The sequence below is a fragment of the Rutilus rutilus genome, assembly GCF_951802725.1.
Source record: "Rutilus rutilus genome assembly, chromosome: 16".
Taxonomy (NCBI): domain Eukaryota; kingdom Metazoa; phylum Chordata; class Actinopteri; order Cypriniformes; family Leuciscidae; genus Rutilus; species Rutilus rutilus.
Genome location: NC_140224.1, coordinates 10,256,247 through 10,281,868, shown reverse-complemented (window position 1 = coordinate 10,281,868; position 25,622 = coordinate 10,256,247). Strand labels below are relative to the sequence as shown.

The following is a 25,622-nucleotide window of genomic DNA, read 5'->3' as shown; positions in this document are numbered from 1 at the left end:
AGCATTGCCATTAATATGGCATGAAAGTGTTATTTGATAAGAAAACAAGTTCAGCAGTTCATCAGATATATAACAGTGCAACATTATTCTTTAGTATAAACGGCATTTTAATGTTGTTCTTTTTTTGTCCTTAGTTCTCTAGTATGAACATTATAAACATATCAACATAATTTACACAAAGGCAATTTACAGTGAAAAATACTCTATACTTGACACTGTCAGTGCAACCATTGTTTGTAAATAAACTGTTAACATTTTTCCCAAATGAAAATATGCAGCTTATGGTATATTAGTCAGAATATCGGAAAAAAGTTATTGTAGCAGCGAGAGTATAGTTTCTTTTGAATAAAATAATTTATACATAGAATCAACAGTGTTAAGAACAGTTCCTCAAGTATTTGTGAAAATCACCTGATACTGTTTGTGGACTCAAGTTAGTGAACCGACTCGACAAGTTGTTAATTACTGCACAAACCAATCAGTACAGTCTCTTCCGAGGGACTCTTGAAGACCAGCGATTGCTGTTTAAACTGGAAAACATTTCCATGCAAAGCAGTAGAGACTGCTGGCAAAAGAAAAATGTTAAACAATTTTTGTTATAAAGGGATAGTTGACATGAATTCTGCTTAAATATCCCTTTATAGAATATTATGGGTGTCACTGAAGCAAAAGCTCAAGGCGAAGTTCAGGTTATCTTGTGTTGTTTACTGGTGTTGTTTATGAGCGAGCGCCTGCTGAAGCGTGACCTCCAGTCTCTGCTGAAGAGCGTCTAGACGCAGGTCCAGATGTTCCTTTAATCTTTTCTCCATCTCATCCATTCTCTTCTCTACAACTGTCTCCAGAATCTTCTCAAAGCCTCCACAGCACATATGACCCTCCCTGTAATACAAGAAAAAGAAGAAGTATATATATATACAATATATACGGTGAGTGGACAAACTAAAGGAAACATTAAATACATCAGAATGAAGTGTCCCTATTTTGCTTTTTCAGATATTCAGATATTTCAGATATGTGTAATGTAGCTGTCCGTGAATGTAAAATGTCTTAAAAGTTTAAAGATCACAGTGCAAGATAAATAAAGTTCTGAACTGCCAAAATGAGTCGTCAGTAATTCCAGTCTTACTTCTTTTGAGCAGCTGGGCCCAGGTTACACTTTTAAGTAATCTTGCTGATTAGCAAAGCAAGCATGTCATCAGTCATCATCATCCTATAATTATGATGTAGCATACACACACACACACACAACTGCCTTAATTCTTCATGGCATAAACTCAAAAATGTGCTGGAAAAATTCCTCAGAGATTTTGGTCCATATTGAAATGACAGCAACATATAGTTGCTGCAGATTTGTTGGCATCCATGATGCAAATCTCCCGGTTCCACCACATCCCAAAGGTTCTCTAGTGGATTGAGATCTGGTGACTGTAGACAGGCAGATATTTGAGTAGTGACCTCATTATGTTCAAGAAACCAGTTTGAGATGATTTGAGCTTTGTGACATGGCGGATTGTCCTGCTGGAAGTAGCCATCAGAAGAGTAGTACAGTGTGGTCATAAAGGGATGGACATGTTCGGCAAACAATACTCAGGTGGTGTTTAAACGATGCTCAATTGGTACTTAGGGGTCCAAAGTTTGCCAAGAAAATATCCTCCACATGATTACACCACCAGCAGCCTGATCCGTTGATACAAGGCAATCATGTTGTTTACGCCAGAATCTGAGCCTACCATCTGAATATCGCAGCAAAAATCAGACCAGGAAACGTTTTTCCAATCTATTGTCCAATTTTGGTGAGCCCGTGTGAATTGTAGCCTCAACTACTGCTTTATCCTAGTAATAAAAGTAATAAAACCTCAAGTGTTTATCGGTGCTATTATTCATATTAGTACTCACACTGTTATCACGATGAGCTGGTTACCACAACCAAACATTTGAGTTGCTTCAAAAACTGTGGTAGTTGAACCTCTGATTATTGAAAACCACACATGACTCACACTTACCGTTCTCCATTCTTCTTTCTCTCTGGAGATGTGGCTTCCTCCAGTCGGAGCTGCGTGACCTGACCGCATACGCTCTGCAGCATTGGAAGCAGGTCTGGGTTTATCGTGCCGGTTTCAGAGCTCAGGAGGGCAGACATGGCACCGGGCATCTGGTTGCTGGCGGACAGAAGCTGCTCGAGGCCAGACGGTGGATGTGGGCCTGACTCCGCCCCTGTGGCATCAGAAGCCCCACCTCCTCTTGACAAACAGCCCAAAGCTCCACCTCCCATGAGCAGAGGGATGAAGCCATTCAGCATGTCTGACTTATTCTGCACACAGACAAAGAGTGATTGTTCAGTTGTGATGAAGCTGTGTACTGGCTATCTCATTCTTTTTTTTTTTTTTTAAATAAACTATTCTCCAAAAAACTAATTTTGAGAATTAACAAGTTTAAAAAAAGGAGGTGACAAAATATGCATTATGCTGATAAAATTCCAAAACTAAAAATACCAAATATACAGAAGAGTATATGACAGGAAATATGTAAATATAAAACAATACTTTTACTATTCTCTTATGCTCACCAATGCTGCATTTATTTGATGAAAACACAGATATATAAAATATAAATAACAGTAATATTGTGAAATATTTAGGGCTGTCAAACGATTAATCGCGATTAATCACATCCAAAATAAAAGTTTGTGTTTACATAATTTATGTGTGTGTACGGAGTATAATTATTTTCTATATATAAATACACACACATGCATATATATATATATATTTAAGAAAATGTGTTATTTATATATAAAATATTTATATATAATATAAATTATATATAATATAAATATATATACACAGTATATACATGCAAATATTTCTTAAATATATACATGCATGTGTGTGTATTTATATATAGAAAATAATTATACTCCGTACACACACATGTATTATGTAAAAACAAACTTTTATTTTGGATGCGATTAATCGTTTGACAGCCCTAGAAATATTACAATTTAAAATAAATGTTTTCTATTTAAATAGGTTTTAACATTTTTGTGGAAACTGATACACTAGGTATCAGTAAGTAAGATAAAAAAAAAATAGAAATGAATAGGCTACTTTTATTCAGCAAGGACACCAAAAAAAAAAAGATTTATATTTCAAATGAATAGTTATTTATCAAAGAATCCTGAATAAAATGATCACGGTTTCCACAAAATTATTATTAAGTAGCAAAGACTATTGAGCAGCAAATCAGCATATTAGAATGATTTCTGAAGGATCATGTGACACTGAAGACTGAGTAATGATGCTGAAAATTCAGCTTTGATCACAGAAATAAATGACATTTTACAATATATTTAAATAGGAAACAGTTATTTTAAATTGTAATATTTTACAGGAATATAGAAAGTAAACAAAATAAAGCCAAGATCATAACCGCATACAAGACAGCCCTCTAAACACCAAATAGCTGAAGCTTTTTTTATGAGAAGAAGTGGGCAAAAAAAATTCGATTTAATGATGTCAGACACAGACAGACTGTTACAAGAAACGCCTACAAGAAGGGAATTTTTTGAACAGCAGAATATACTGTACAAAAATGGGAGAGGGAACGGGACTTGCCCATGTAAACCTCACCACCACAATGCTTGGGTACTGCTGATATGGTTTGCCAAGTTGTTATGGGTGATTTTTAGTGCATTTCTATGAAGTCTCTCTGAAGTGCTAGGACTGGCTGCTTACAGACACAAGATGTCTTATACAAACCACAATGTTTTATACAACCCATATAAAAACAACAACCATTTTAATCTATTAACTCATTTAACAGGTGGGATAGGCTTGGTCCAGCTATCATTTTTATCGATCTATGATATATTTATAATTAACAGAAGTGAGATTCATTAGCGATTCATGTAATATATATCAACCATGATAAAAGGACCAGAGGTGTGGTGAATATGCTGTAATAAGAGGCTGGATCCAGACCTTTTGCTGGCACTGCACCAGCTCCATGAGGTTCTGTGCTCCTGGTGAAAGGGTGGTGCCCATCTCCTCCATCATAGTCTGCACACGCTGAAGGTCGATGCCTGGGTCTACACTCGGGCCACCTTGCCTGTCCTTGAGCGTCTCCAGTCCCACACCCACATGGGTGATAGCCACAGAAGAGCGGCCACCAAGAGAGAGCAGCTGTACGGAGACAGCACACGTGATGCTGAGACAACAGACATCAGTTTGTGTGTTTGTGATGTTATTTCCAGCTTTCCTTACCTTCACCTCACAGGAAGCAGCAGGGCTTTCCAGCACCAGATGATTCTTGTAGAAATGCCTCTCATCTTCAGAACTGACAGAGAACAGAACAATCAGCAAGTCTTTTAAAATATTCTCGAACACTTTAGGTATAATATGGTATTCATAATGTACATTTTAATGCATTATATGTTTTTTTCATAAATAATTGTAACCAAAGTTAAAATACATTGTAATATGTTCAGATTCCTTGCTACATCTGAAATTGGTTGTTTGTCATGTGTTTTAATGAATTATACTCTCTAAAGGTGTGTTCAATGAATAGATACGTATTATAATGTATTATAACTGTGGTTACAATGATTTATGAGACCATAAAATGCATTATAAGGTAAAGAATACTTTTATAATGAATTATACATACAGGCTTTAAGTAAAGTGTACCAAATATTCTATAATAAATATGACTACTTCACTAATTCCACAATATACTGAGCTGAATCTGTAGTTTAAAATGAGGTACAGCACAAAAATGTTGTGTCTTTTTATTTGTATTTATTCAAAATATTGTTCATTTTAAATAATTATTACAATTATTATTAATAATAAAAATAATAGTATTGACATTGGTATATTGCCTTTCCAACTCTAATTCATTCACAAACTAATTAAATATGCATATTACATAAAAAGTAACATAGATCTCATAAAATATCAAAATTATTATTTATTTTATTATTATTAACATTTATTTTATTTCGCATAAGATTGAAAACATTTGTTTTTGTTTGAATATGTTCTACAAATCAGTTGTGTTATTTGTTATACGTTATATTTGTTATGTCATTCAACAATCTTTAATAATAAATGTTATTGTTGGTTACGGTTTATTTTAAGGTGACGTTGTTACAATGTAATTACACAAATAAGTAATGAGTCATTAATTAACTACATGCACGATAGGGTTAGAGTTAGGCTTAGTGTTAGTTGCTTGTAATTATACGTAATTTCCTATTATTACTATAGTAAGTACATGTAACTTTAAACTACTGTATGTCACCATAAAATAAAGTGTTAACGGGACTTTCAAAACCCTTGTTACAATTATCAACAATATCATATTGGCAGCAAATTGTTAATGAAATTAGGGATCTGTATATTATGACACATTAGATATTTATTAATATATATACATTTAGTATATTAGCAAAAGGTCACAAAAACAGCATCTGGGAGACGTTAGACTGTGCCAATGTACAGGTGAAGATTGAAATACAATTAAAACATATTTAATTTATTAAATATTATTTGGGTTTTTCTTCTAAAAACTTAAAGTACTGTAAAGTAAAGCATTGTAGAATGGAAAATTGTTAAATGCACACTATGTAACTTTATTTTGTTCAAAATTAAATTGTGTTTTACCCTGATTCACTACGGTAAGCCTACTAATACTATAAGTATTTATGTTAATAAATAACATAAATGTACATGTACAACATAACTATATGTTAGCCTGTGACTGTCTCGTCATATCCATAAATAAAGGACAGTTGTATAATTTTTTAAATAAAAGAAAAAATACCCATCATCGTGTGATGTTTGTACTTCCTCTCCGCGGCAGGTGCCACAGTATTCCCCAGACAGTGAGTACACTTCAATAGTGCGGGCTTCACTGACAAGCTGAAGACTGCTGATCACAGCTGAAGAGCTGAGTGAACACAGAAGTGTGACGACACATGGCGAGCCCTCCTCAGCTCTCTCCAGACAGACACCTTTACACCTGGGGAAAATGCATGTGCAAATATATGAATAGCAAGTCACCTGATACTTTATAATCTGATTTCTTTTAGCAAGACAATCTTACCAATTTTATTGTGAAATCAATACCTTATTAATATTAAGTAATATTAAGTATTATTAATATTTAAGTTAATGTCTTGAGGGATTTGAAAGTACAATCATTCAGTTAATTTCTGTCATGACAACTCAATGTTTGACTTGGTAATGTTGGATATGACAATGTTGATATGTTTGGTCTTGGCAGAATAGATCTGATACACTGTTGCCGCTGCCTTTTATTGCTGCTGCTGCTGGTGGTGGTGGTGGTGGTTATTTCTTCTGCTGCTGCTGCAGAGCAAGCACAGGACTTCCTACTGCCAATACATACACGACACGCTGCTGTGAGCAAGTAAGAGAAATTCTGCTGCTGTACAATATAGCGTGCATGATTTACCCGTAGCAGATCTATACAGGTGGAGCTGGGGAAGGAGGAGGGTTTCTGAAAACACGCTGCAACTGCTACAGTAAATGCTGACCAAGTATTTTAAGTTTGAGAAGAAAGCTCATTAGCTACTGATACAGCAGGAACCAATCAGCTGTGCCCTATAGAGAATGATGTGATTGCAAGGAGATTGAGTTAAGGACATGTGCCATCTAGAGTTTCATGACAGAACTTTCTATTTCTACAAGGACCCTATGAAATCCATTGTATTTTTTTTTCCAAATTCAATTTTATCATTTACATTTTTTTCTGTTTTAATTTTTCTGGACCTCGATTTAATGGTTAAATTAAATGTTAGCAATTAAAAAGCATATATAATTAATTGAAAATATAAAACATACAATTTAACACTAAAAGTACAAAAAATAAAAAAATAATTTAGGGCCCTACGAAATGTTTTAGGCCATCTCAAAGCCCATTTTTTTTTTCCCCAAATTTTCCATTTGATGTTTTCTGAATTCCATATCAATGGTTTAATAATAAGCAAAACATGTCACATTAAATCTGTTTGATTTGTAAAACTTCTACTTAATTTATCACTTTTTATTTTTTTACAATAATAGGGCCCTTTAAAAAAAAGATGTTGTTTGTTTTAATTTTTCTGATGATACACAAATGTATCATCAAAAACGGTGGTAATCAAATGAAGGCATAATCATTAATTTATGAAATCTTTTAATCAAATGAAAATTAAACCATTTATTTTTTGCCCAAAAAATACAACAGAGGTTTACAGTTAAAATGAAAGAAGAAAATGTTTATTTTAATAACTGCATTATAATTGCTTTCAGAGGTACATTCTACAAGCCACCAGCAGCCAATGAAACGGACTCACCTGTCATGGTCAACCCTGCAGTCATCGTTGGGTCTGTTCTCTAATGTTATGGTGAGAATATCCGACAGCTGGATCTGTGATGAGCACAGCCATGAGCTGCGTGCAGAGATCAGACTACCTGTACTCGAGGTCATTCTGATAAAATATCTTTATTTCCAGCTAAAACGCATCCACACACTACCCACAATGTGCGCTGGATTAAACCGCTTGTTCCCACGCAGACAAAACCACTGCCATTATATACTGTACACTAAAATCTGCATGTTTCAGTTAATGTCGCTCCAAAGACTAGTGTGTGAGGGGTTAAAATACATATTTGCTAGTCAAGTTCAAAACAAAAACACTCCATTATCGCACTACTTGTACTGTTATCCGTTTAATAAAATCAATAAAACAGTATATAGACAAACAACGTTGTCCATTCACATCAACAAAATCACAAGCTCAACAAACAGCGACGGCTGCCGCTCCAGGACCCACAGAAACACCCATTCATACGCCTGAGTAAAATGATGTCGCTCGTCTCATTTTACACTTTTAGAGAGAGAGAAAAAAAGTAGTCTTCAGGAAACAATAAAATACTATGATCATGGGACACGTCTTATTGCCTCTGGAGCTCTCACATAAATAGATAAAGTAGAAAAACAATTAAAATGATCCTTGTCTTATAGGCAGGGTGACGCTTCTACTAAATCAATATAAAAGTGTAGGCTACTAATACATATTTACGTGTTTTTTTTTGTTGGGTCCAGACCACCGTAAAGGTGAAGACATTTCTTGCCGAAAAAGATAATTTATGTAACAGATTTTTGTTAGTGAAGGTGAAAGAGTTCTTATAACTATCTGTGGATGTGGATCTATATATGTTTTGGTTTTACCCTGTTGAAAATTCAACAATAAAGAAAGTTTGGAAAGGTTGCGATTTTACATTTGTACATTAATGATGTTTTATGCAGCTTAAATAAAGTTTGGGCTTTATTAACATCACAGCGCCCCCTGGAGGAATAAACTGTCTCATAAAAGTTTGTTTCACAATTGAGAGATGAATATGAGACGCAACATTAAAAAACAACAGTAGCCTACACTTTCTCTCTAGATTTAATTAGATCTAGGCCATTTTAATTATTTTGGTGTAAGGTCTTTGGGTATAGGCCTATAATAATAGTTTTCAATCATACATTTTTGAGTAGCCGCTAAACACCATATTAAATATTTCTTATTTATTTATTTACTAACTATAGGCTACTTAATGAATTACATACAAGCTATGAAATAAATCAGCCAACACGTTTATCTATACCCCCATTCTAATCTATCTAAAATCTATAAATAGCAGTGATTCAGCCTGAAAGATATAGAATACCTAATAAGAGAATGTCGCTCCACCTGTCTTACTGCTCGTGCACGCGGCACGCCCCGGCCTCGTTCGCGACGCGCTCACCTGAGACCAAACGTCAGTCCAGAGAAACATCATGACGCGACATATTTACTTCATTCTCATAATCACAAACTTTGCGATTTGCTCAGGTAAGACAAATCCGATCATTTATAGACTTGACTAATCACACACAACTGAGTAAAAAACTATACAAACAATCGTCGTGTTTCTCCGACAACAAACCACAAAACTACTACAAAAGTCTGTATTGGAGTATTAATCATATAGGGAAAATAACATATTAATAGATAGTTTTATACTTAATATCACTCGGTTCAATTACATTAGTTGTGTTTTGGTCCTGTTTAAAAATAGCTTTAGTAGGCTAGCCTATATGGCGAACACAATGCGATGAGTTTGTAATAGGCTTTATATTTGTTATATATTTTTTTTATGCTTTGAAAGTATCTTATACTCATAAAGGCTGCATTTAGTCAAAATAAATAGAATTCTAGTAAAATAGAATGTTTTATAATATAATTTATTCCTGTGAAGCAAAGCTGATTTTTCAGCATTGTTACTCCAGTCTTCAGTGTCACATGATCCTTCAGAAATCATTCTAATATGCAGATTTGGTGATAGAAAACATTTGTGCTGCTTAATATTTTTATGGTAACCATGCATAATAAACTGCCATTTATAAGTTTGGGGCAAGTGTGATCTTTAATAAATAAATAAATGAACACTTAAGATTGATAACATTAAGAACCATTATTAATAATCATGTGACACTGAAAACTGAGGTAATGGCTTCAGAAAATTCAGCTTTGCCATCACAGGAATAAATAACATTTTAACATTTATTAAAATAGAAAATGCTTATTTTAAAATGTTATAATATTTCACAATAGTACTGTTTTTACTGTATTTTTCATCAAATAAACTCAGCCTTGGTAAGTAGATGAGACTTTTTTTCAATAGACTTAATTTGAAGAACTCACAAAAGCCATTTCTGCAAATGATTATAATTGTTCCATATTTAGTTAGGCATAGCCTAGTTATTAAGAAATTCTTACTGTTGTGTTTATTTGCTTCTTTTATCATATGCCTTCATAGTCCAGACCACAGACCAGACGTCATATGTGAAGAATTATGATGTGGTCAAACCTCAGCTGGTTCATGAGCGCTGGAGGAGAAACGCAGACCCCTCACACACATCTGCACAGGTATAAAGCACTATTGTCACATTGCCTGGAAATAAGTTATGATGTTGGTCTCGACCTATTTTAAAATGATGTGTCTGATTTCAGGATAGACATGCTGATAGCATCACATACTCAGTCAGGATAGATGGCAGTGAACGTTTACTTCACCTGACAAAGAACACGTATGAACTTTGGAGTTAGTTTGTCTGAAATGTCTAGCCTATATGTAATGATGAAAAATTGTAATTTGATCTCTTATTCCCACAGAGACTTTTTATCGAAGAACTTTGTCGTGTTTTCTCATGGCGCACAGGAGAAAGGGAAAGTTGTAAGAATTGTTTTTCTGTTTTATTAGTTACACCACCTACTTTACATGTATGTTAGCTTGGTTCAGAATGAGGAAATGTGGAATACATTATTGTCAATAGGCATTGGTCATCTGGCATTGTAAGCATGTAGTCATGTGGTCTTTTTATGTTGACCAGTAACCTTGACAAAGTATTTGAAATTGAAAACAAGCTGTACTAATACTGGTGGTTTTGTTCTAGGAGCATTGTCACTATCAAGGGTATGTGGAGGGCTATGAAGACTCTCTCGTAGCTCTCAGCAACTGTGAAGGTCTCAGGTATGTATGCTACTTACTTTCACTTCATAAAAAGCAGTCATACCAGTTTTTTGGGTGGCACATTTTTCTTTGCGAGGCAGCTCTGTATTAAAACTCCTCTTCATATGTATAATTTGCGGGAGAGACGGGTGGGGCATGTTCCCACCACTTTTTGCCAGCTTTGATATTGTTTCCACCACTTTTTTGAGTGCTCGTTGCCGCTGTAATGATCAGTGGCGGAAGGCAACAGTGTTCTCTTGGCACTCATGCACACTGCAGTCTTGCTCTTCAATCTATCGCTCAAGGCTGTTGCAGAGAACCTCCATTCGTTTAGGTGAAATCACAAAATCAAAGTGTCCCTGCTCTTGATATACAATCACTGATCTTGGTATAAATGAGAGAAAAAAATTGAAACTTAACAAGGGTGGATTAGAACCCAGAACCTCTGGCACGCTAATAACAAAAATTCACACTCCTGTCCCACCCGCGTTTTAAAACACCACTGCTCTTCTTGTTTTTCTTCGACAACATTTTCACAAAATAACAAAAAGATGGCAAAAACATGGATTATTTTCAAAAATTCAAAGCAATGTTATGAGAAGCATATGCCTACATTTAGAAAGTATTTTTTAACATCCAAAAAATAATTCAGCTTTAACTTACAGGCTCCATTCAAACTTTATTTCGTAAATAATTTCAGTTTGTCTTCCTTATTTAATTTATTTGCATACTGCATGGTGATTGGTCTTTTTTTCTTTTCTTATTATATACATCTAACAATCTAGCTACCTTTACAGTGCAAAAATCATTGCATTTTGTGTTGATTCTTGAATCTAAAATGTAAACTTAAACATTAAACCTAGTCACTGCTATTTATTTCCAGAAGTTAGAAATATGAAAGGTTTTTCATATCTAAGTTAAGCTTAGTGAAAATAGTGGGCGATACTATTTGAACCTCAGTGTATTGTAGTACATTGTAAAATAATGCTATATTAACATCTTATTCGGTGTATATGGTTATATTTATTAAAATCCTAAATGAATTCTGTTTTATTGGACCTTACTTGTCCCTGTCCCTACACCTACCCCCTACCCCTAGCCATATTGAACCTGAAGGTTCAGGAAAGGAGCCACGGTTTTGAGCGTTGTAACAATATGAGCTGCACGTGTTGCGGTGGATGTTGTTCAGATATTACATCCATTTTAAATTATAGGCCTATTAAATATTTCCACTTTTTGAAGATTATCTTAATTTTTTCATTTGAAAATAAACGTGATGTGATCTGAAAAAACTAAAAACTCTGGCCTCTTCAAAAGCTACACATTAGCAAAACGCTCTGCAGGATTTTATGGGCAAAAAACATCCATTGTCAATAGCGTAGAGATTTATAAAGCACAACTCACACAGAAGTCAGTTCCTAACCAAGCAGCTTTCTGTTGGTGAATGCAGTGAATTTACGTGACAAATTTGAACACTAACGAAAGCTGCATGGAGAACTTTTGTGCACGCCCTCACACATACTCCTTATCACACGGATTCCTATTGAAATTACTTGGGTTTTGCCCACAAAATTTCACAAAGAAATGGTAAATGTGATTGCACCATTATTCTCCACACCAGACTGGTTTCTTTTGCAATTTTGTCTGGATCAACCAGTCATTGGTGGGCGGAGCTAGTGTAAATAGCCTTATCCAACAAGATGGGCTATTTGCACAAAAAGACACTCCGTTACATATATGGTCACTTTTAATAAGAGGAAGAAAAGTCATATCAACTTTTTATGTTCAATGTTAGCTGTCACTTGTCAAACATTAGGTTGTAACTTAATGTGTTGTTTTACACTGTGTTTCAGGGGGGTCATTCTCATTGGTAATGAAGAAGGCTATGGGCTGGAACCCATCTTGCACTCCAAAGCCAATGAACATCTCCTCTTCCTGTTGAAGGACGGTCAGTCAGAGCCATTTGTGTGTGGACTGGCCAATGAAACGTCTCCCAGTGAGGACCACTCCCATTACGCTGACATGTCCATGTTTTTACGGGTTCGAAAATATGTCGTATTGTCTTAAACGTTTTGATGTTTTACAAACGCAACATTTGATATTTCATTGAATCTGTTGAATCCACAGAAAAAGCGAAACTTACCTCAGACCAAATACGTGGAGTTGGTATTAGTGGTTGACAACCAAAGGGTGAGTTTTTGGAAAAGTGTTTTTCATCATTATATAGTTGGATGATTCTAAGAGGAGTGTTTATCTGTTCTCAGTATATCTATAAGAGCCGCAGCATAGCGGCTGTGCGTGATGAGATGGTCCAATTGGTTAACTTGCTTGATACGGTGAGAATTAAAGCTATAAATAACGTTATTGTTTGGATAAGCCCAACCCTAACCTCATTCAATAATGTGTTAAGACTGTTGTACTGTATTTCCGAGCTTTTCTCGTGATGATGTAATGAAATATTTGTGGCTGTTTCTGTGTGGACCCTAGTACTACAAACAGCTGAATATACGGATATCATTGATTGGGTTGAAGATCTTTGACAATGAGAACCCCTTCAGTGTGGATGGCAATGCTGGGGATGTGCTGGGAAGGTTTGTGCAGTGGAGGAAAACAGTTCTGTTACCTCAAATCAGGCATGACGTGGGGCAGCTCATTGTGTAAGTACTCCTGTCACATCCTTTAGCAATAGCTGTTTTTTCGATTACATTTTTCAATAAAATATTTGTTCATTCTTGAGCTTCTAGAATGTTGCTTTGATTGTTTCCTGAAGAATGTGTGCCTGTGGCGACATTTTTGCAAAATGATGTTATGTTTCGCAACACTTTTAAAGTGAAATGTCCACATTGTCCAATGAGTCAGGGCCAGCGCAATTGCCAAGAGCAGAGGATTTCTAGCATTACTACTACCAGCAAGTTAATTTTAGCTACTTTTTGATAGATAGATTTCGAATTTTTCCAACAAGTAGCGGTGTAGCGCTACAAAAACAATTTCCTTTTTCAATTTGACAACTTGCAATGCATTGAAGCAGCACAGCGTTGTCGTCTTATTAGATCGCAAACTATAATTGTGTATTACCGTCATCTATAGCATCTTGCAGATTTAGCGTTTGTCTGATAATCATGTAAAGGACGTTCAGGAGTGGGTTGATATTTCACAAGAATCGATTAGTAAAGGCTATACTTTTGTATGTAATTTATGCAAACCAAAGAATAAAACACTGTCTGCGTCGAAGACTTAAAGCACATACAGGGGATTCATAGCTTTTTTTAAATTGATTATCCTGCGTTACTGCACTATATATCAAGGTTTCTGTGCGTTATTGTCTTTCCGCGTGGCAAAGTAATTTAATTCCATTTAAGCTTTTATCTGACTCCATTTTATCATGACCTTGAATTTAAGTTAGATTGCCAATTGGTTATTGGTCAATTATATAATATATGATCACAATCTCGCTTCGGTCACTAAACAGAGGTAATTGCAATATACCTGAGATTGGTCGCATTCACGCTTACACAATCAAAGATACTTTGGTATAGCCCCCATGGAATTGCATACACTTGAATTTAATGTAACGTTTACTTCAGTAGAGGTGTGGCCACTACTATAGATATAAGTCAAACAACTTTACTTGTCTTATAATAGCTTTGGATTGGCAGCCACGGTTTCCCATGTACACTTATCTAAAGTAACATTAAATTAAAACGGAGGTAAGACACACCTAGATTTGGGTTGGCCAAGCAGCACTTTTGCTGCCCTAAACGGAAATTCACTTCTTGTCTTTGCAAAACCAAGTACACTTGAATTAGTGCCAAATATTAGTTGTCACTAATCTGACGCAAAACTTGCGGTAACATACGAATCCGTTTAATCTACTTGGGAAAACAATTTCAGAGTCAGTCGGAATAAAATTAAATGTAACAATTTATTATGTCAGGTAAATGTATCATGCCAATTTCATAATCAGTTCAAAGATAATAAATACAAAACATCAAATGCTCTGGAATAAAGAGAGAAGATGCGAACCTGACATTATAAAATACATGATGCTGAGAGTCTCGGCCACTCTCAGCATCACAGGCCTATTTGAGCTACAAATGCCACAAGCCTTCTTCAGCATCTCCCTAAATACTCAGACCAAGGCAGAAACCTCTTTTCAAATGTAAACACAAGTTCACAGTGGGAATTTGCATTAATCAGATCAAACAGTACTTCTTCCTGCCTCTATGTATTAATGCTCATGGGTAACCTAAATGGGTTCCATTCAGACCTTAACATTAAGTATTTTACTGTTATGTGTCAACAAGATTCAACAAGACATTTTCACCTGGCTATACCCAATGTTTAGATCTGTTGTGGTATTTATGCAAATTAGCACATACGTAATTAGATTATGCATCATTTGTCCATGTTAACAAACCATTTAAAAAAACTTGTAATACATTTTTTGTTTGTCTTGATGCAAGTATTCAACACAGTAATTTTCATGGTGATATCTAAAGGTTAAACTTTTTACCCTTATCACGTAAGAAAAAGAATGAATAGGCGTATGAATGGGCTATATTTGGGTCTTTTTCAAAACTTTCCCCTAATGGGATTCTTCTGGGCTTTTTTTCCCTTACTCGGGACATATTGAGGATACAAAATCAGTTGAGTTTGCTTCTGTTGCAATTTGTTCAAGGTTGACCCCCATTTTGGCTTAAAATGACTGACTTTTATATATTTCTGAATAATTTAATTTTTCTCCAACAGCTCACATACCTATAGGATTTTATATATTTTCTCCAACAACTTATATGCATATAGAATGGTGCATAAAGCAAATTAATAAGTAATAAAGGGGTTTAAATAATATACCAGCTCCATAGTGAATTCCATCAAGGGCTTAGTGCGTTCCATTTAAACCTTATTCACGAGTTCCGCCAGTAGTGTGCACTCGTAAGCAATGACGCACATCCGAGTGAACGAGACGGAGGGAAGTTTGCAAGTGAAGGGCATATACAAATTTGGAGTGGAACGCAGCCAATGATCAGGGAATCACAAAGAGGAACAGGAGACAGGAACTAGACAGTACTACAAAGTAAAATTCTAAATGACAAACAAAAGCGGAATCATTACAGCCAAAACAGATTACAATTTAATTTAGTGCCACTATGGTGCAAGAAATGTTTTGTAGATTAATATAAAATGTATATCAACTCGTGGCAAAAAAACACACAAAAAAAACTTACTGCATTGTTCAAATTATTTACAGTGTGAGAATGTAGTCTTTACCATTTAATTTAATTTGTCTTGGTTCTCAGAAATGACACCAGATGTCAGTGACATTAGACCTGTGTATGTTCTGAGTAACATGATCTGTGTCTCTGTTTCTTAAAGAGGCCGTTCAGGAGCGTACCCTGGAGGTGTGCTTGGCATGGCCTTCGTGGGGACTGTCTGCTCTGCGAATACTGGCGGAGGAATCAATGTGGTTAGAGAATTTATACTGCATCAGTCATTTTGACTAGTATATAAAACTAATGATTATGTTAGAATGCTCTTAAGTATTTTGAAGCCTTCAGGGGTGATGGGTTTCTGAAAGCAGTAATCTAAAACTTGCATGTTTTATTGATGGAAAGGTGTGTTTGCAGACTGGCTGCCAGAAGGAAGAGAAGCAATTAACCCTAAAAAGTCTATCACATTTGATAATTTGTATTTTAGCAAGTAAAAGGCATTTTAGTATTATTTCACATCCTCCTTCAGGTCGTGGTGCATATGTTTTTTGCTTCAAAATCTTATAAAGTAAACGTCAGAATAACTTGATTATTCATCCTTTTAAAGAAATGTTTTATCATGTTTACAACATATCAAATATGATGCATCACACTTTTGAGGAACTTTTATTCGTACATCTATGAATCGTTGTATTGTATTGCATAATATGTTTTGCCCCACACCATAAAAACTACAGAGCTTTGATAATATATTTAAATAATAATCATTTAAATATTGTCTTAAGACATATTATTTGCAGATTTACGTAGCGTGACAGCTAATATTTAAATGCATTGTATGCAAGTAGTCTGATGTACTGTTATAAAGATCTCATTGATTTACATTATCAGAATTAAATTTTACATATTGGCCATTTAAATATCAGTAACTGCACCAAATTGCATATTTTTGCATATTTGTGGTGTTTTTTTGTTGTTGTTTTTTTCAGTATGAGCTCTGTATTGTCACCATTTCATACTATGTGAGCCATAAAAGCCCGATACAATCGAATATTATACTCAACAAAAAACATGGTTACACTGTATTTCAGTGGTCCACTTTAGACTAACTACTAACTACTACTAACCAACTAGAAGTAACTTTGCAACTACATGTCAACTAACTCTCATTAGACTATTAGTAGACTGGTTAGGGTACATGTAATTGCAAAGTTACTTATAGTCAGTAGAATGTATGTTGGGGGACCATCAAAATAAAGTGTAATTCATGTCAGGCTTCACAGGGTTAAAGATGTTAAAATGTGACCATATCAAGCCTATATTTATTTCATTTAATTGTTGTGATTGTCTATGCTGTCACATAGCTGCCTCAGATACATTTAGATGTAAATAATTTGTTTGCCAGAAAGCAGACTCTAATCTTATGTCTCCTTTGTCTTTCACTGTTATATCGTCACAGTTTAGTAACAGTAATCTGCCGTCGTTTTCTACCGTTGCTGCTCATGAGCTGGGGCATAACCTGGGCATGAGTCATGACATCAGTGGCTGTAGCTGTGGTGGGAGCTGCATCATGGCACCCACTAACAGGTCAGTGAATGTTGTTGTTTCATAATATCAATCCTTCATTAGTGCAACTATTTGAGGGATTTTTATTTTTTTTGTCTTTGGTTCTGTGGAACACAAAAAGAAAACATCATACAGGTTCGGAATGACATGATGACAGATTTTTACTTTATCATCCCTTTAAGTTTTTTAAGTATGTTAAACAATACCGTTTGTTAAAAGTCATACAGAATTACAACGAAACCAATGACCATCCTTGACATGCCAAATTGATTTTACTTGATGTTGTTTTCTTGATTAATAATAAATAACAAACAATAAAAAAGGTAAAATAATACATAAATAAAGTAAAAATCAATTCTAACATGTAATCTAGATGTGTATATTAAGATGTGCCTCTCCCCCTTTTTTTTGGTTGTTGAATATCCTGTTTGACTCAGAAATGCATCCGATTATGAAAGTAAAATGGGTCCACATTACAATTTAGAGTGATCTGTTATCAGAGGGAACTGCCTAAGTTATGTATTCAGAAATGTACATATGCAAAATCACAGTTAGCGAAAAATGTATTAATTTAAACAATGTAATAATTGAATGCAGAAACAATGAGCTCATTGAAGTAATAAATACTTGTTTGTTAACAAATGATCATGACATTTAGAAAATGTAGTAAACTTCTTGATTTCCTGCTGTCCTTGATGTGTTCGACATTGTGTTTGGGTGTGAATGCAGTGGATCGACTAAATTCAGCGACTGCAGTGCGAACGATTTTGAGAGGTTGATTCTGCGAGGTGGTGGGGCGTGTTTGAGGAACCAGCCCTCTCAAGACAACATCATCACAGTACCCCGCTGTGGGAACGGCATTCAGGAGAGTGGAGAGGAGTGTGACTGTGGCACTCCTCAGGTATTTATTTTTTTAAACTCAGAGGCTTAATGGAAAAAAAACGGCTTGCTGTTTCAACGTATGCTATCAGGACTTTAGTCTCAAGGAATTTTTTTTATGTTTCCTTAGCAATATTCTGAGTTAATAATTAATTATATTTCCAATGTCTTCAGTTTCCAGGCACTATTATACCAAAAACGATAGACACAATTTATTAACCTATCAGAAACCTGTCAGTTTCGGTTTTTTCGTTCTCATCCAAGTGTGCCGCGCACATCCTGAAAAGTGAAGCCAAAACATTTCGATCACCCCCTTGGAGGCTGGCTGCAGTTATAGGTCATAAACCCCGCCTTCTCCTTGTAATCGAATGGGATGTGAACCAAAAAATTAAAATCGAATTACACTTCAAATACATTTTTCCCTAAGATGGTTTCTGTCATTTTAGGTAGTTGTTATCACTCTGATATATGTTATTGTTCAAGTTTTTGTTTTTAGCAAGTTATTTGATCCCATTAAAATGGGGAGTAACGTCATTATTGACAGATGTGCTAGTGATTGCACATCTGCGGGACCTTGATACCTCCACCTCATGATCACTACTGCGCAAACTCTGCCTCCAAATGACATCATCAGCGTGAGATGTAAACGGATATTTCCTTCTTTTTTTTCTTTTTTTTTTACTGTGGAAGGAAGTGCAGACATGTCATCCTTTTTTACAGTCTATGTTCTCATTACAACCATGCATAAGACTATCACATGTATAATAAGCGAAGTGGTCACCAATGAATTGCTTTAGACAAGAGTATAACAGTCAACATGAAATCGAAATGTACTTTTTATTTGTGCATATTGTTTTTTTGCTTTTTTTACTTTTTCAAAATGTAATAGTTTGCCACTTTGAACATGTTCCTTTTCTGCTGAAGTAACTATAGAAAGTGTGAGCAGGTAAAATACTGTAATATTAACCAATACCATACTAGCTCGCTTTACAAGATCCAATCAAATTCTCATGATGGATAAATCCATAAAATCCATTGGATCAGAAGTTCAGTGGGTTTTGATTGTCATTTCATGTTTTCTTTCGTGCGACCCAACTAGTTTCCCCATTTGTTCAACTGTTTATTTTATGTTCATTGATCATTTAAAACCTAAAAGAAAGACAAAGCCACTTTAAATCTTAAAAATGAAATTGATTTGCTGTATGACACACTTACAGACCTCTTCAGTCTGGCTGTACTGAATGCAGTCTTTACCGTTGTGTTGCAGGAGTGCAATAATAAGTGTTGTAATGCCGATACATGCACCCTCACTAAGGGCTCGGCCTGTGCTGCAGGAAGCTGCTGCGAAAACTGCCAGGTCAGACCCCTCATCACACACATACACAGTGATCTAGCTTTTAAAATGTGAACATGCTAAATACTTCTACTGTTTAATATGAAGCTAATTATGACTACAGACTATACCAAACATTAAAGGTGAAGTGTGTACAATTGTTAAAATACGTTCTCTTAACCCAGTTTATCATTCATTGACTACTATGCATTTATCTCCCCTAAAAATGTCAACATTGAGCCTCCCAAAGCACCATCAAAACATTAAGAGTTGTCCGCTCAGATTTGTCAGTCTCTTTCCAGCACAACCTATAGCATGATTTTGGATGGCTTTATTATAAGTGAGACACTCGTGTTCGCTCTAGATGGAGTGGTAGCCTGCTCAATTGCATACTCATGACACATAGCAACATAGTTAAAAGTATTCCTAATATGCTGGACCTTTTATTGAAGTAGTCTAATTTTTACCTGTTGAGGCATGCCTTGACAAGAACCAGTAAGAGCTGTATTTGTGATGTTTGAGTTGGGAAACTAAACTAAAACGGACTACGCGTTACAGTGCCACTAGCGTCACAGAAACATACTTCACCTTTAACCCTGAAATAATTATTTATTTGGCTTCTATTAATTTACTTGTACTGCAAACAAAAACATTTTACAGTTAAAAATATCTTGACAAGATGCAAATGATATACTCTTAAAAGAAGTGAAATAAGAGAAAGATCTTTGAATGTGAGCAGATCAATGTAGCCGGCACACCCTGCAGACCGTCTGTCAACACCTGCGATCTCCCGGAGTTCTGCGGTGGAGTGTCTTCATTCTGTCCATCAGATTTCTACATCCTGGACGGCACCCCTTGTGCCAGTAACACGGCCTTCTGCTTTGAGGGCCGCTGCCAAACATTTGAATACCAGTGCAAACAGCTTTTTGGCTCAGGTACTTCTCATTGTAGAGTTTTATCTCAAAGATACTGGGCGATCATGTGTCACTTTCTGTCTGACATTATGTGGCCAAGCATTATATGACATGCTGCGTTTTCTAAATTTTATACAAAGCTTGTTTGGTATGGTTTAATAATTCATGTGTGATGTTATTCTCTGTAGGGGCAACTAAAGCAGATGATAAGTGCTTCAGTTATGCTAATGTTAATGGGAATGCGTTTGGAAACTGTGGATACTCTGGGTCTAATCCGAAACCTTGTGAAGTAAAGTGAGTACCTTATTTAATTTGAGTTTTACATCATTAAAAAATGCCATCATGGTTGGTTGGTCATTAAAAAAACATTATGGTTCCATTATGATTCTATACTAATTGTTAGGGGTAGGTGTTAAACGGATCTTGGTTGATCCGTACGGACCAGGCCCCACGATTCGTGTGTTTTTGTGGATTAATTGCTAAGTTTCGCCATCAATTCGGTACTTGTGGGATGTTATCTGTGCGGACAGCCACACACACAGAGAGATGCGTTCGAGAAGTGAATTGATTCCTTTAAGAGCATCTCCATGCCGAATTGTGACATGAGTGAGACATGACATTGTTAACCCTAACCATTGGTTCAAAGGATCACAAAACTATGGATTATATTCTAATATATATTAGAATTTTTTGGAGGAGACACTGTGTGAATTTATTTTGTGTCTTTACAGAAACGCTATGTGTGGGAAAATCCAATGTGTATTCGACAGCAACAACCCACCGGGAGGAGCGACGGTCAGCGTGGTAAAAATAGAGGGGGGCACAATCTCCTGCATGAATGCTGACTTCGGCCTGGGCCCAGATGTGCCAGATCCAGCCTATGTCAAAACTGGCTCGGTCTGCGCTCCTGGAAAGGTTAGAATGGAGAGGATTTAGAAGTCATTAGTTTTGTAGGCTTTTAAACTTCTACCTGTACTGGAACATTTCAAACATTAGTCTAATAATATAAAGAGACAATTAGCTTGAATGAAAGTAATACTAGCTCAGATTTATGATTATGAATGGACACTAGAACCAATTTTAAACTGTATCCTCCATAATATGTACTGTTGGAGTTGCTTTTAAATTTGATACTCTCATTTTATTATAATCTGTAACTTTTATACAAACAGTGGAGTCCTATATTTCTCTTTGTCTCTCAGGTGTGTTTGGACTTTACGTGTTTGAATTCTTCAGTTCTGGATCAGAGTCAGAAATGTGACGCCAAGAGAAACTGCAGCAGTAATGGAGTAAGTTACTGACGACTTTTTTGGTGCTAATGTGAATCAGTGCAAGTTCCACTTACTTGTAGAGACCAATTTTCACTAAATAACCAATTCATCAAGTCTCACTTTTTTATATTGTGTGGTTTTCGCACAGGTGTGTAATGATCAATTCCATTGTCATTGTAATAATGGCTGGGCTCCACCCAACTGTGACAGATCTGGCAGGGGAGGAAGTATCGACAGCGGCCCGGCACAGATCGGTAAGAGCACACTCATACTGTCTCACTCTCTAAGTAAACAAAACACACAGTGACATGTTTTAACGGTTACATCGTCTCTTTAAAAACTCTTTCTTTTTAGATTACTCCCTGAGAGATGGACTCTTGATCTTCTTTCTTCTGGTGGTGCCAATTTTGGTGGTCTTAATAATCGCTTTGCTCTACGTGTTCAAAAGAGACAGTCTCAGCTGCTGTATCAAGGGTTGTCCATCCAGACACAAAAGGTCCATCAATTGCTTATGCCGGGAACACACTACACGATTTTCAATGTCATCGGATCTCTGTTCTTCTCACACTACACGATTGTCAGGGTCTCCATTTAGTTGCTGTTGTGTGCACATTACACAATGGATTACCGTCAGGGGGTCACACATTACACAGAATTTCAATAGGAAGAATCGCTGACAACTCTTTTACATTTTTGCAAAATGTAACAAAATGCACAAAAAGAGAGCAAAGAGTTTTTAAACAGTTATGATACAAGCCCTCTTGTTTTGCTTGTATATAGAGCTGTCACTGTAATACTTATGAGATCTGACACACTGACTACCTTCCACAACTGTCTAGATAACATTGGGTATGTAAAATCTTTTGAAGTGACTCCCATGAGCGCAGAGTTGTGACGAAGGTTGATCTACAGTGACGTAAAAGTCGCATTTATTCCGATTTGACCGTTCAGGCTGAGGTCGTATTGCAAAATATCTGACCTGTATCAGATTTAGGACCACATATGGAAGTGGCCCAAATCAGAATAGAAAAGATCAGATTCCATGTGGTTTGTGCTGTTCACACAGTCATGTGAAAAACAGATCTGAGACCCACTCAACGATAGAATGAGCAACGATTTGCCTCCGATTCGGGCATTTGTTGGCGTTTTCCTCAAAACTGTCTACGAGTGGCTTTGTGCCATTTATTTTTATGCCTCTTATATCTTGAAACAAATGTCTTATGTTCAATCTTGAATGTTGTAATATTAGTAAACAATGGAGGAACTTTTAGTGGGTAAATCACTAAGAATGAATTATGCATACTTGCTTTTTTTTTTTTTTTGCATTATTTTCATTGTTTTGGCCCCTAACTCACAAAAGAAATGAGAAAAATCAGTTAACGGCACAAACACGGCCACAAAATACTGCTGAAGCAATTGTACCTTATGTACAGAAATATGCCCACAAAATGTTGCTGAGAGACAAAATGTTCAGACCAGCAACCCAAGGTTTAAAAAGGTTTCCCCAAATGTTCTGCTGCTGTGATGACTAGAAAACATACACATCCCTTTTAAATAAAATCCACCGGTAATTTTACCATTGTTTTCTGTGGGAAGGATAAATTCATCATGCCAATTGCGAAAAATATCATTGATGTTTGTGAATTTGGCACATTCCATAATCTCCATAAATCCTCATTTGAATAGAAAGGATGCATGTTTGAGCTGATTTCATTTGACTGACTGAATTAATTTAAATACACATCACATAGTTCCTGGTTGAGTTGAATTGTGAGTGGCATTTAAAAAAAAGATCCAGGTTTAAAATATTGCAATGTAACTGGTGAATTCACCCAGGGACAGAAAGTTCATGTCAACAAACACAAAATCAAAAATGTTTGAAAATTGTTGTGAAATCTTCTGACATTTGATATTTTGTTTAATATTTTTACAGCAGGCCAACTAATGCAGCAAATGGTACTTCGAATGCCCAGTCAAATGTGGGGGCAAACAGCAATACAACAAGAGCGTCTACTCCACAGTCAACGACAGAGGTTCAAACAGCAAACCACTCACACAGTTCTGCCATAATGATGAAAATGTGTTTAACCCTAAACCCTAACAATAGAAACAGGACTACAGATGCACTGATACACATGAGCTCTTCTTAGAGACCACCAGAAATGACTGATGAATTCAGTATGCCATGCTTTCATTTCCACAATTCCACTGTGTCCTGAAAAAGCACACAAGTTACATTAATGAACCCTCACTAAATAAAACTTAATTTGCATTTAAAGGTTAATAGTAAGTCAACTTCTGCCAATCATCTTTATAGTAACTTTGCTCTCTTCATTTGTTTCTTTCAGCAAACTAAGCCAACAAATCTAGTGAATACCTCAAGATCTCAACCAAGGTAATGTCACTAGACATTTCTAACCCAACCTGTTTTTTGTGTGCGCTCCAATGATTTATTTGTGGTGTTTGCCAAGGCAAGTGACAGACCTGTAACATTAAAGTCCCCATGAAATCAAAATGGAAGTTTTTCGGCTTTTAGTATATATTATATAATATAATTGTATAATATTTTAGCCTTAAGGTTATCTATAGGCTAGTGTGCTCGAAAACAATGACAAAATTCGCATTTAGAAGATAGATAAGCATTCGGAACTTACAATTTTGACGACATCATTCTGCACTTAAGCTTCTTATCAGATTTTTCTGTCCAATCAAATGCTCTCTAGAATTTGAAACATCCCGCCCCCTACACTATAAATAAACGCTGAAGCTGCGGCTGACATCGGTCACTTCTTCACACAATTACTAATTTGCCCTGTTTAGTAAATCTGGCCCATGGTGCACTAAATAGGGGATAGGGAACGATTCAGACAGTGTAAATATGCTTTCCATTGGGGCGAATTAAGTCTGGTTCCGCGTTAGTGTTACGTGAACCGCCGGAGCGCGTACAGCGTCTAAATAAACGGTTCAATGAACCTTTTATACATTTCAAAAAATTCGAACAACCTATTAGAAGACCTTAGCAACCACATAGTAACACCCTTGTTTTGCACTCACAGTTCTGTTCTGGCAAACACCATTTACTTGAAACAATGTGGAAAAAATCTAGTTCATATGTACTTAAATTTGAAAACTATTTTCTTTTTTAATAAGCTGTCTCTCTTTTATGTAATATGAGTACAACAATGTTTGAGATTATCATCACCTGACCTGCTTTTCAACATTACAGACAGGGGCCAGGAGTCCCCAGACCAATCCCACCCAGACAGACCCAAGTAACCGTATGAAGGCATGATGTTGGACAGTTTTTTTAAAGTTTTTTATTATTATTGTAAGAGAGATGTTTACTTGACCCACTTTTCCAATGAAGTTGTCAGCAGTAAACCTCCAATTGCTCTGAATTGTTGTCACCTTTTCTATAATTTGAAACAGATGAAGGACCAAAGCTGTTCTGAACGGATCAGGAAAAAGTATATGCTGCTTATTGTAAGAAAAAAAAAAAAAAAAAAGTGTTTACAGAGATATATAAATCTTTTCCAACATTGAGCGATGACAGTGTGAACTCTTAACACACCAGGCAGTTGTTAATATTCATTGTCCTTGTGGAGATAATTAATCTCCCCTAGATTAAGCTGCACTGTAATCATGTGAGTTCAGTTCAGGGATTTTGCCTATTTAGTAACATTCACTGCTTTTTTCCACTTTTCTTTCTTTCATAAATAATGTAATGTTCTGTTAGCTATTTTAATACAATTAATTTGTTCAAAATTGTCACATTTGTAATTTTAATCCCAATATATGTATTTTATATGTACCATAAATGTCAAAATGAGAATAAAGTATATTCTGTATTTAAACTGTAATCTCTTGCACTGGTCTCAAGCTTTAATACATCAAGTATGTTATTA

At 35.7% G+C, this 25,622-nt stretch overlaps 2 protein-coding genes across 5 annotated transcripts; one reads left to right on the top strand and one right to left on the bottom strand.

Annotated features, from left to right (window-relative positions):
* cUnh10orf88 (chromosome Un C10orf88 homolog) lies at window positions 1–7,859 on the bottom strand. The gene is made up of 6 exons (XM_084434060.1): window positions 7,358–7,859; window positions 5,824–6,021; window positions 4,263–4,335; window positions 3,981–4,181; window positions 2,004–2,311; window positions 1–879 (listed from the first exon to the last, which is right to left on the bottom strand). Exons 1-6 carry the CDS (start codon window positions 7,489–7,491, stop codon window positions 705–707), a joined length of 1,089 nt encoding a protein of 362 aa, XP_084290186.1. The 5' UTR covers window positions 7,492–7,859; the 3' UTR covers window positions 1–704.
* Window positions 7,860–8,713: 854 nt separating this feature from the next.
* On the top strand, window positions 8,714–25,575 carry adam9b (ADAM metallopeptidase domain 9b). 4 transcript variants are annotated; one of them, XM_084433800.1, is made up of 23 exons: window positions 8,756–8,884; window positions 9,852–9,961; window positions 10,046–10,122; window positions 10,208–10,268; window positions 10,489–10,565; window positions 12,398–12,584; window positions 12,672–12,734; window positions 12,809–12,880; window positions 13,032–13,201; window positions 15,921–16,011; window positions 17,214–17,341; window positions 18,050–18,221; window positions 19,467–19,556; window positions 20,272–20,467; window positions 20,635–20,740; window positions 21,178–21,361; window positions 21,649–21,735; window positions 21,866–21,971; window positions 22,072–22,213; window positions 23,654–23,750; window positions 24,066–24,112; window positions 24,944–25,045; window positions 25,147–25,575. In XM_084433800.1, the coding sequence occupies exons 1-22, from the start codon at window positions 8,830–8,832 to the stop codon at window positions 24,999–25,001; spliced, it is 2,376 nt and encodes a 791-aa protein (XP_084289926.1). In that variant the 5' UTR covers window positions 8,756–8,829; the 3' UTR covers window positions 25,002–25,045; window positions 25,147–25,575. The 4 variants fall into 4 exon arrangements, with proteins under 4 accessions (XP_084289923.1, XP_084289926.1, XP_084289924.1 ...); XM_084433798.1 differs by having other exon boundaries at window positions 23,651–23,750; XM_084433797.1 differs by having other exon boundaries at window positions 8,714–8,884; window positions 23,651–23,750; window positions 24,944–25,575.
* Window positions 25,576–25,622: the final 47 nt, after the last annotated feature.